Source organism: Toxorhynchites rutilus, chromosome 3 (assembly GCF_029784135.1).
Source record: "Toxorhynchites rutilus septentrionalis strain SRP chromosome 3, ASM2978413v1, whole genome shotgun sequence".
NCBI classification, from domain to species: domain Eukaryota; kingdom Metazoa; phylum Arthropoda; class Insecta; order Diptera; family Culicidae; genus Toxorhynchites; species Toxorhynchites rutilus.
In genome coordinates this window covers 300,873,725-300,886,128 of record NC_073746.1, presented here as the reverse complement: position 1 = coordinate 300,886,128, position 12,404 = coordinate 300,873,725, and the positions used below count along the sequence as shown (strand labels likewise).

Below are 12,404 nucleotides of genomic sequence, written 5' to 3'. Positions count from 1 at the left end.
TTAGTCAAGGCAGTTGGAGAAAGAGTTTGGATTGAAGTTGTTGAATGATCTCTTAGAGTTTAAAGTCTCTATAAATCAATATCAGTCAGTCAGTCAGTATTTTTATTGGTGCTCCCCTCGATTCTGATACCTCAAACAAGCAAGTAGAAACAACTTGTTAAGCCCTAAACGCAACATCTTGCGACAAGTGAATTGTTTTTGAAGCTGTGAAAAGGTGGGCGGACACAAATTTTCAATGAAGGTCTGATATCTTATTTAGCGTGACTTGAAACGTAACGAATCCTAACGAAAAATAGCTAAGAAATATGGAATAAGTTGTAGAGCAATTCAGAATATTATTCTGAAGCATCAACAGCTTGTAAGTGTTACTAATCAACCGACCGGGAAGAGTATCGAAAATACGAGCGGACAACTTGATCATCCGTGAAATCAGAACAGATCTACGCACAATCATTCGTGGAATAAAACAAAGGTTAGATTTGCCCATGCACCATTCGATGACGCATAGCAGAACGTTTTTTTGTTAGGAAGCGACTGATGATCAACAAGATAAACGACTTCTTTTCGCAAGGAATCATTTTAACAAGCCGCCGAATGAATCGAAGTTATGGTTTGGGGCTGATTCTCATGGTTTGGTGTGGGAAAATTGGCCCAAAACAGGCAGTTCCATGGGTTACTCTTTGTGGTATCTTTGATCTATAGTTATAGATTAGTTATATTTTACGCCACTTGTCAGTTATAAAAGTTATCGACAAACGTTTATAAATTTTTTTGTTCTAGCTTATTAAATTTTCAAAGTATTCACCCACAGAACACACAGATAATAAACCGCAGAACTATCAGTAAATTTGATTACTAGTCTACATCTGGAGTATTACTTATCAGGAAAATTTATTTAGTTTTTTGAGTCGATACCCTGAATTAGTCAGTGCCAAAATCCAAGCCTAACTACTCATCGTCTTAACCCCGTTTCGTACTTCTGGATGTTGTTGTACAGTCGGTGTCATTTAGAGTTCTATTTTGGAGTGATGCATGCAAAATTCAACTAAATCATCGATATAATTTATCTCATCGTTTTTATGGGTTTTTATATTCAATTGTTGTTTTTTATTCCATCCATAATCATCTGTATTTTTCGTTAGCCGTTACTCACCTGCACGTTTATCCATGAAAAAAGATTTCAAATCCCTGTCGACGAATGTGATAGAGAGCATTTCTAGCGTCAGGTAAGTGCACGCGATTTGCATTGTCATTTGCGTATTTTTTTATTTGCTCGTGTCGTTGGTTTTTCTCATCCCGTTCCCTTTGAGTTTATTGCACTGATCAAAACTAACATTTACTGCTTTCCCTCTCGCAGTCCCAGCCTGACGGGTAAGAAGTCCAACGAGATTTTGCAGGGTGGTCTCAGCAGCATCAAGAACGCCGCCACGTCGGTAGCGAAGAAGCTGGACGAAATAAAGGAAGCTATTTCGGCCAACACCACACCCGTTAAAACCGGTGGTGGAATCATCAGCAATGGTAACGGCCTTGAACGGGAGGGTCACGGCTCGGAAAGTGATTTGCTGAACGAAGATGGTAGCAACGGGAACGGGAACCGATCGCGACGAGTATCCAGTGAGTTCGATCTGTGGGGCCGATTCAGCGAATCGCGCAAGTCCAGCTATAACAATTTGGTTCCCCTGGGCGAGAACACAACGTCGAGCAATAGCTTGAACACATATCCCACGCTACCGGACAATATATATCCGTCGATGCCGGAAGTATGCTTGAGTTATTCTTTCACTACAGATCAATGTTGATTATCGAATATGTTTTTAGCTATCCGAGCCCAGCGAGTCGGACTTTGTGATCCAGATCACGTCCTGCTCGCAGTGTCACAACTGTTCGGTCCTGCTATACGATGAAGATGTGATGGCCGGATGGTCAGCGGAGGACTCAAACCTCAACACCAGCTGTCATGCCTGCGGCAAAGTGACGGTACCATTCCTCAACGTGCACATCATCTCGGAAGAGCAACGACTAGCTCAGTCGGCGGCCAAGCAGCAACAAGGGGCCGGTGATGCCATCAGTGTGCCATATCTAAACCCGCTGGTACTGCGCAAGGAGCTGGAGAACATTCTTGGCGAGGAAGGCGACCTCGCGTTGGCGAAGGGAAGCTTTGTTGAGGATCATCCCATCATCTACTGGAACCTGGTGTGGTTCATGGAGCGAATCGATGTCAGCACGCATTTACCAAATCTCTGCCTACCCAAAAAGGTACGATAACAAACAATAACGAACAATAGACCCATTCCATGAGGTTACGCGCCAAAGAACCAAATTTCTAATATAGTTTTAGGAAAAAAATGGATACGTAATTTGAATAAGCACTAGTTATATCATAAATTTCTTGAAACCAAATTGGTTTTTATGCGACGAATTTAATTTTTATTTCATGTTGTCACGTCACGCAAAGAATACGATCCATTCCAGCGTGACGTGGTAATATTTTGACTCAACACAACATTTTTTTTGCGTTTTTATGTATGCAACACACAAAATTAAACTATGTTTTAGTGAAATTTAGAAAATTTACTACAAGAATCATCAGTTGGAGAATGTTTTAAAGGTAGATTTGATTGTTGTCTGTCAATTACTTTTGTGACGAAGCAACACCTGACTTTCGGACTGTTGAACATACAAATGAGCTTTCTTCTATTTTTTGTCAACAAAAGATGAACGTAGATTCCACAATAGAGAATCGATTCTTGTTTCCGGTATGCTGGTAATAGTATTGAATGACAAAAAAAAGGGAACCCCATACGATTCGGGTAATTCGTTGCGGGTGTATAACCAGCGGAAGTAGGATATCCGAAGTCATTTTAAAACCGAGGATGATGACTTCCGGTTCGTTAAAAGACTCCGGATCTAAAAGACCGAAAATGGCATGAAATTCTACAATACGATCGTGAATGGTAGTGTTGGCACATGTCAATGGGTACGTGAAGAAGAACGAAAAAAGAGAATAAAGTTTGATAAAGAGCAGATAGGACTTAAGCGAGAGTTAGATAATATTTGAGTGGTAATAACTTAGCCTTAGAGCGACGCGTGTGGAGTTAGACAAATAAAGTACACATCCAAATGCACACGCAAACGTCAACTGTTAACGATCAAAGTCAACGTCCAAGTCAAAGTTAAAGTCATCTTCAATACGCAAACATATACGCCCTTGCACAGGTACACGCACATGCACACAGATACATATAAATCAAATGCGTTCCCCCTGTAGTGAGCACCACTCGATGAACCAGGATTGTGCTAGCCATTGATGGCAAGATATATAAGACCTTGTATACACTTCATTTCGTTTTCACCGTGGAGTGGCGTTCGTGATCAGGCCCAAAATGTCGTTATATGCGTGTTACTTATTGACCCGAAAATTGGTTCAGTAACCTAAAAATTGCTTTGAAATCACACAAATCTGTATATGAACGGGTGTCGGCTCGGGAATCTACTCATTTATTATTGTACGATCGCCGGAATGTGTTTCCCTGGGGAAATCGACATTGCGCTCGCTTGGATTTGTGCAGACCGGAATATGTTTCCCCAGCACATACTTCAAGACCAAGACAGGGTGTCGACTACCTGGAAAACCCTTGAAAATCAGGGAATTTAAACAAGGCATTGAAAATCAGGACGAATCAGGGAATTCCCCATGCTGAGCTGCAATTTATTTGATGCCAACATCTCGAATGTTAAATGCGCTGAAGTGTGGGTTCCACTTCGACAGTAATTGAACACCACTGGCAGTTGAGATGCTGGCACTTTCCGAGCACAACCAGTAAGATAGGCGATGTCATGGGGCTGCTTTTTCTGGTGTTTGTCAGATGTTTGCGTAAGGAAAAATAGAATTGCAAAAATTTATAAAAAAAATTATAGAATTTCAAGCGAATCTTCTGCACCGTTGCTTCGCGCTGATACTCATCACCCCCCGTTAGTGATATCGATTTCAATCCCGTTCCCGGGTGAAGACGCTCCTAAGAACTTTGACAAAAACGTACCAACTACAGAATACTAGAATTCGACGTATTCCACTATCTCTCAATCACAGATTGGAATCTTATCTTGAATTCTAATTGTGCTGATAATATAGCCGAAAAGTTTTACTCACACATTTATCAGTGATGAACATTGAATGTACCCACTAGCGTCATGTCTCACCCGCTTGGAGCAGTGCTGAATTGCGATGACTAAAGCGAACGCGACAGCGACGACTTCGGCGTCATCGCACAGAGGAATCAGTGAGTGCGTTTCACTCTTCCAGTAAGGGTTATCGTAGGTTGATTGTAGATTGTACAAATCATTTGTGTTAAGGGTCCAATCAAACCTGAGCCGTAACCGAATACGAAGTAGAACAAGCAATCAGGGATGTGCCTACCGCTATAGTGGATTTAGATATGTTCGAAATCACTCATATGGTTCTTGACGCTACTAACAAACTAAAGAATACTTTTTCGCAACCCCATGGACCCCATGGTATTCCCACCGATGTGTTTCGACAGTGTTCTGCCTCCTAAGTCTACCCTTTGAGTAAGATTTTCAATCGCTCATTTGAACAACACAAATTTCCCGAAAAATCACCATCAAACATCAAGATCGAACATTGATTAAAGGGTGTGTCACATCAAATTGCATCACGGAAAAAACGCTGTAGAAATTCGCCCAGTAGACCGATCCTTTTGAAAATTTTAGACAGTAAAATAAAAACTATTGAACAACTTTTGGCATTTTCTTTTTATTCATACTTCGAGCCCAAGCCCGTATGCTCGCACCTTCCTCTTTACCCCGTCCATAAGGTTCTGTACAACGTCAGGTTGTAGTTTTTCTTTGAACAGAAATTCATTTTCTCTTGAAGTCCGCCTCCGATTTGACAACTTTTGGGTTCGTCCGGAGGGCCTGCTTCATAATCGCCCAATATTTCTCTATAGGGCGAAGCTCCGGCGCGTTGGGCGGGTTCATTTCCTTTGGCACGAAGGCGACCCCGTTGGCTTCGTACCACTCCAACACGTGCTTTGAATAGTGGTACGAAGCGAGATCCGGCCAGAAGATGGTCGGGCCCTCGTGCTGCTTCAATAGTGGTAGTAAGCGTTTCTGTAGGCACTCCTTAAGGTAAACCTGCCCGTTTACCGTGCCGGTCATCACGAAGGGGGCGCTCCGCTTTCCGCAAGAGCAGATCGCTTGCCACACCATGTACTTTTTGGCAAACTTGGATAGTTTCTGCTTGCGAATCTCCTCCGGAACGCTGAATTTGTCCTCTGCGGAGAAGAACAACAGGCCCGGCAGCTGACGAAAGTCCGCTTTGACGTAGGTTTCGTCGTCCATTACCAGGCAAAGCGGCTTCGTCAGCATTTCGGTGTACAGCTTCCGGGCTCGCGTCTTCCCCACCATGTTTTGCCTTTCGTCGCGGTTAGGATCCTTCTGAACCTTGTATGTACGCAGGCCCTCCCGCTGCTTGGTCCGCTGGAGGAATGAACTTGACAAATTCAGCTTATTGGCGACATCCCGGACCGAACTTCTCGGATCCCGTCTAAACTGCTTAACTACGCGCTTGTGATCTTTTTCACTGACGGAGCATCCATTTTTGCCGTTCTTCACCTTCCGGTCGATGGTGAGGTTCTCGAAGTATCGTTTTAGTACTCTGCTGACCGTGGATTGGACGATTCCCAGCATCTTACCGATGTCCTGATGTGACAACTCCGGATTCTCGAAATGAGTGCACAGGATTAATTCACGACGCTCTTTTTCGTTCGACGACATTTTTCCAAATTTACGAAAAATTGACAGTGAAGCATGGCCAACATGATCTATACACTCTTATCTGATTATAAGCGAAAGCTGAAGATATAATTCCTAAAAATTAAATTTCTACAGCGTTTTTTCCGTGATGCAATTTGATGTGACACACCCTTTAATCAATAAACAATCAGTTATGTTTCCCGTGTTCAAAACTGGTGACAGACGAAATGCTCGGAATTATCGTGGAATCAAGAGTTTGTCAGCTGCATCGAAATTGTTCAAAACTATAGTTAGCCAAATCATGCTCACTGGAGTGAAATGTTATATTCATCTTGACCAACATGGGTTCATACCTGGTTGTCGGTTTCAACTAATTCGCAAGATTTATCATTTACTTGTTTTGTACAACTGGAAGCTAAAGCTGAAGTAAACGTGCTATATACCGATCTAAATGTTGCGTTCGATAAAATTGACCACTAGTTGAATGGCTCAGCTCGTATCTGTGTGTCAGGGTTTGAAAACTTGAGTGGGTTCCTTGGCGATGGCTGTGAACTAATCTACGCTGATTAGGGCTTGGAAATATTGAGCTTGTTAAGTAATATTGAAAATATATTTTTATAAGTGTAACGCGTTTATTTTGCTTGTCGATGCTGCTGTCATTCATTCGACGGCAAACAAATTTACAACTGTGTTCATTCATATTCATTCTGTGCGATCTGAGCTTTCCTTAAAGCTCGTGTCATGAGAATTCATTCACATTTATTCATTACCATTGAATTGCCAGGAATGTTGTGACTGTTCATTTTCAATATCCCGATATGTGTGTGATTTTCTCATTGAGTCAGTGCCTTGCTTATTCCGTTATTTTTGAAGTCACTCCGATAGGGCAACGCAAATCGGTGGCGCAAGCGGAAATGCAAACAAAAGAGGAAGATCTGAATGCACACTCACAGCTAAGGATTGCATAGGCTTGGACGGCGAGGAGGCATTCTGCAGAATCGATCCGAGTAGCGAATGCAAACTTTGTCAGCCAAAGCTGGATGTTGGCAATTTCATCCGCTAATCCTATAGCACAGTTTTATCCGTTTGCAAAAGGAAGCTCGAAATATTCCCACTGCGGTCCTATCTTAGACACCACCATTTTATGTTCGTCTGTTCGGAATTTGACTCAAAAACTAAATGTTTGAAATTTGAGTCAAGACGGTATTTTATTACATCGGAATTGGAGTCTTTTTCTGATAAATGGAATTGGAATTGCATATTCAATATGTAAAATGGAAGCATTTTAACTGAGACGGAAACCTTGCATGCTTGGACAATTTAATTGTTTGTCACTATTATGAGCATTCTGTACTTCGTTATCTTCCTCAAAGAATTTCTCCGTTTCGTCAGTGTCCGAGAACGGTGCTGATAGTGAATGAACTGGTATATTCATATCAATGAATGACAAAACTAGGGATATTTTCTTTTGCTCACATTCCGTGAACGCAGAACAGAACGAAAAAGAGAATGAACATAACTGGATGAATCAACTGTGAGGAGCTTGCTGTAATTGTGAGGTTTGGCGTTGGTTCATTTTCGGTATCCCGAATGCAATGGTATAATGATCGAATGTGGTCGGAAATTCAGCTGAAAAGATTGATGTAATACAGATATTTCCAAGCACTGACGCTGATGATCTAATATTGTACAGGGTCTTTCAGATAAAACGCTCACGCAACAAATTTTAATAACTTCTACAGAAGTGAACCGATTTTTATTTAAAAAAAGAAAATAAAGCTTATTTTAGGACATTTTCGATGTGACCACCCCTTTTTTCGATAACGCGTTTTAAATCTGAACAAAATTCTTCATACACAACTCTTCGGTGTTGTTGAAAATCCGAGTTATTATTTCTTTAAGTTCATCCAAATTTTGTGGCTTGTTAACATAGCTACGGTCCTTCACGTACCCTCAGGGGAAGTAATCGACGACGAGAAATGTTGAAATTCTTACCATAATAGGACAAAGTTTCATTAAGGCTTCGGTTGCTCGAGTAATACAATTTCACTAAAAATATACGATCTTGTAAAATGTATATCTTGACACTAAAAACTATCCGATCAGACTGAACGAGTAGCCGAATATTATCGTCCCGAAGTTGGGAACGCAGTGTTACCATCGACGGAGCGAAAAACAAATTTATAAGGAACTATTCGATTTTTTTTGCATGAGCGTTTAATCTGAAAGCCCCTGTATTTGAACAAACTTCTTCCTGTGTAGATGGACGGTATCTACGTGAATTGGTCATATTACGCGAGCTTCACCTGGACTTTCAAAATGGAGAAAAAAATCTCTTGAATTCGAGTAGCTTTCTACTTTTTTTTACTTTTTTTAGCTTTTTATTTTACGACAGACAAATCTTGTTATTTTATCTGGGATCACTACTAATTCGATTACAAGTCTACTTCTGGAATTGTTCAAATAAATTACTGGAAAATAAGAGAGTATTATTGATTTTTTTTTTGGATTTATAGTCGACACCCTGGAGACCAATCTACATCGATCGATTCTCTTCATTGACTTTTTCTTTCGATAACCTTGCAGACATATTTTGCGCCAGTTTTGCCACATAGTTCAATAAACGATGTTCCCTTTTACACTCCTGGTTGTCGAACACATCAGGAAACGCTTTTACCGCTTAGTTATAAATAAAAAAGAATGTTGATAAAGAGAATCAGCCAATGCGAATTTTCTAAATATACGCGAGAATTGATTTATTGGAAGATGGAAATTTATTCGATTTATTGGAAATTGATTATTGATTATTGATTATAATGACGTCTATTATTGATACATAACTGCTTTGCAGCCCAGTTAACGCACGCCCTGTATTCCATTTGGGTGACGAACATCCTAAACGAGTGTTTTGAGGGTTGCGGCAATATGGGCAACTGTACATAGTGATCCCCGATTTTTAATATTGATCGTTCATCAACTAATCGAATACTTTTCAGCAGTTTGTTATTCGATATGATTAGTCACCCCACATAATCGATTAATCGTCACACTGAGAGAAATAATTAGTTAGACTGACATTTCTCATTTGCTGGAAAGCCATCTAAAATCAAAAAAAGTGTTCATTCCGTCTGAAAATCAATTATTATCTTCCACGCTCCCCTAAACTCGCATCTGGAGATATCTGAATTTTTCGTTTATTCGACTATCGATTGTGGCCATTTTTAAATATTCGACTTTTCCGCCCCGGGTGCAAATGCTTCGATCGACGCCACTGATCACTAGTATGGTATATTTTCCTTGGAACTCTGAATTTGAATACAACCACTTTAGTACGGGAGCTTAGACCACCTCCTTCAATTCCGCTTTTTACTCCTGCAGACGCTGAATTGTTCGTTCCAGTCTCCTCCACGACCAGGGAATAATTTTTATGCTCAACCGTAAATGGTTTAGCATATTCGATGAATTTCGACAAAACACCATGACGGTTATACAAATTTTGCACTGTATTTAAAACAAAAGGTTCCCTTTTTCATTATTTGCGATTACTGTGATAATTATTCGATGTATTCATATTTTGATTTTTCATTATTCGATACAAAATTACTCGATTAAAATTGCAGATATTTGAATTAATCGAACGATTAACCGTCATCTCTAATCGCATCAGATTTTTGTGATAAAATGAAATATTATGAATCTTCATGACTCATATTCATAATTCTCAATGACTCAATTCCATCTATAATAGATTGAGCAGTAGAATCAATACGACATGTGATCGAATTATCCAAAAAACGTGAATACTGATTTAACAAACGAACGGGATTTGCAAGAAAGAAGTGACGTTTAGTAGGCAGATGAACAAACGCATTCTTCTAAATGTTAAAAATCATTTGATAATTCTTTCGTTCACATATTTTGTAAGTCCACGATAAATGAATGAAATGACCAAGGTATGTCATGCCATACTCATCATCATGACTTAGTCATTAGATTTACTTGCGACGAAGAACGTAGTCTATCACAATGCATGAATTGACCCAATTGGGATTTGCTCAAACTCTTTACTTACAAAGTACATATGTTCAATTAAATTGAATTCGGAAATTGTTTCATTCAATCGATAGTTCAATCAATAATCTAATCAATGCACACAAAAAATTGTTAAGCCAACGGTAATCCTATGTCAATCTTGCGATTAAGTCATAGGTATAATTCACCCATATTTTTTTTCTAACATATCAATCGTTTCCAGGAAGGAGAGAATGTGGATCCATTGAGTACTCTGAAGACCGTTTCGGTTCACTGTCTATGGGACAACCCACGGCTGCACTCGGAAGCAGGGCCAGCGATGTATATGCTGTGGAGACAAAATCAGCCGGCTAGTCCGCTACTGAAAGCGCTACTCACCGATCAAACATCGATTAATCGAGCGTAAGTAACCCGTCGATCATAGGATCTAGGCAAACCATCAACTCCCTTTTTTTCAGTGTCATGCAACAAGTGATCGCATCGATTCGTTGCAACGATTTACTGACCCCAGTCAAACGGTTAGCTAACGAGCGCCACAAGCTTAAACACCGGGGCGTCGATCGCACCCACTCAATCTACCGTGACATTCTGTTCCTGGCATTTATCGCGATCGGTCGCCCAAACATCGATCTCATTTCCTTCCATCGGGAGTACGCAGCGGTGTTCGACAAACTGACCGAGAAGGAGTGCAACACCTTCTACCGGAGCCAAGATTTGCCCCCTTCATCGTCCGCTATATTCTGTCGAGCCTACTTCAGACCGCTAATGCTACCCTGACCACAGCCGAAGCGGGGCGACTTTAGTGGATATGGACTGAGCACTTTGATGCCACTAAGAAACGGTACCAGGTAGTTCGAGAGGGGCGGTCGTATCGCTAAGAGCGTCGAGTTACCTTCACCCGTTAGGTAAGTCGCCGGCAGACTTTACATTTTAGAAATTTTAAAATAAAACCTCCCTATGGACAACAATAAAAATTAGTAGATAGAGAATTTCCCCCCTTTATGATAGCGAAACTTCGCAACTCATCGCGTAACCAATGAAAAAAAGGCGACAAACCATCTTTATAGTGAGCATAAAATTATTCTACTTACACTACAAAATATTCTGTGCTCCCTTCCGCCGCTTCTTTCGCCGTAGGAACGGTTCGTTGAAGAACAACGAAATTAGTTTTTCAAGCTAGCTCAACTGTGGGGACAGTCTTAGTTATGAACTAGCAGCCCGACAGCAAACCATCACAAGCTATATTACCGAGATGTCTACCGACAGATCGGTAGCAACGTATTATTAATCAAACGAGTAGAGCAAAATGTCCGTTCCGAAGAAATTTGTGATAAAAACAGAGAGAAACAAACAGAACAAGAAGTATGCGATTTGTTGTTTTTGCTGTAGGAATCTTTTTATCTGCTTCCGATGGTAATGCAACAACTCTACACACGCATATAAATAGGTATACATAACGTTTTGCAGTTCACCCTTATCTCTGTGAGCAGTGATCTTGACCCGTCGTTCTTCGTTTCCATTCATCATTACTTTTTTTTAAATTCACGTTTTACTGTATAAGAGCAGATTATTTAGGTGTTAGTAGGTATTGTAGTGTTATAAAATGGTTAATCACAGCCACCTCGTGTTAGAAAAGAAACAGGAAAGAGACAACACAAGAAGAACTATTGAGAGATATATAAAATATTCTATTTACTCTGTATTTGATGTACTCTTTCTTTGGGTTGTTATAGCTTTCGTTTTTTTTTGTAAGTGGTACAAGGAGTCGGTGAATGTTATTTTTGTGAGAAGAACGACAATGAACTGACTTTGACGAAAGTATAAAACTCTAGAATAAATACTACGGAAAAGGACATGGTAAAGCGTATTGCAGCTCAAGGAGCGCCTCGTAGGTGAGAATATCACTGCCTTTTGCAAATCCTTTTTAATTTCGTTGCTGACCTTTGGTCGAGCACATGCATAAAACATATGTTCTATGTTTTTTTTCATATCCGCTTGCTTCTTGAATAATATACCACATCGGTCACATCTCCATGATCAAAAATCCCGTGATTACTCCTGACCAGGAGAGGAGTTTGTTCTTTACCTGCTTGTTCTTCAGAACCCTTTTTTATGAACTCTTTATTACTGATATCCGTCGTCTGGCTTTTGAATTTGCCAAAAAAAAAGCAACTTGAAACACCCTTTCACTTTTACGAAAAAGATAATTGCTGGCTGAGATTTCTAGAACGACATTCGAACCGTTTGTGCTGCGAACCTACATCACCATGAAGAGATTCGATCTTACTCACAACATTGTTCCGCCAATGAACCCGGTCCATAGCTGCAGTTCTCCAACTCCCGACTGCGCCGATTCTTGCCAAGTCCTGCTCCACCTGGTCCAACCACCTCGCTCGCTGGGCTCCTCTTCTTTTTGTTCCCATCGAATTTGAAGCGAGCCCCATCTTCGCAGGACTGCTGTCCGGAAATCTGGCAACATGTCCTGCCCATCGCACTTGTCCTGCCTTGGCGACTTTTTGGATGTTGGTTTCGTGTTTCAGTCGGGTATACAAGTCCGCCATCGTCTTCCGATTATGTCCACGTCGTCGGCGAAGCGG

General features: G+C 40.7%; 1 protein-coding gene across 5 annotated transcripts in view; it reads left to right on the top strand.

Annotated features, from left to right (window-relative positions):
* The window catches only part of LOC129775059 (DENN domain-containing protein Crag), an 84,132-nt gene extending 72,472 nt beyond the window's left edge, over positions 1 to 11,660 (top strand). For 4 of the 5 annotated variants that reach the window (XM_055779262.1, XM_055779264.1, XM_055779263.1 and 1 more), the window contains exons 8-12: positions 1,143 to 1,226; positions 1,358 to 1,760; positions 1,819 to 2,256; positions 10,031 to 10,209; positions 10,266 to 11,660. In XM_055779262.1, the coding sequence (XP_055635237.1) occupies positions 1,143 to 1,226; positions 1,358 to 1,760; positions 1,819 to 2,256; positions 10,031 to 10,209; positions 10,266 to 10,584 (1,423 nt within the window). In that variant the 3' untranslated portion in view covers positions 10,585 to 11,660. The remainder of the gene's footprint in view (positions 1 to 1,142; positions 1,227 to 1,357; positions 1,761 to 1,818; positions 2,257 to 10,030; positions 10,210 to 10,265) is intronic. The other variant, XM_055779261.1, reaches the window with a different exon arrangement.
* Positions 11,661 to 12,404: the final 744 nt, after the last annotated feature.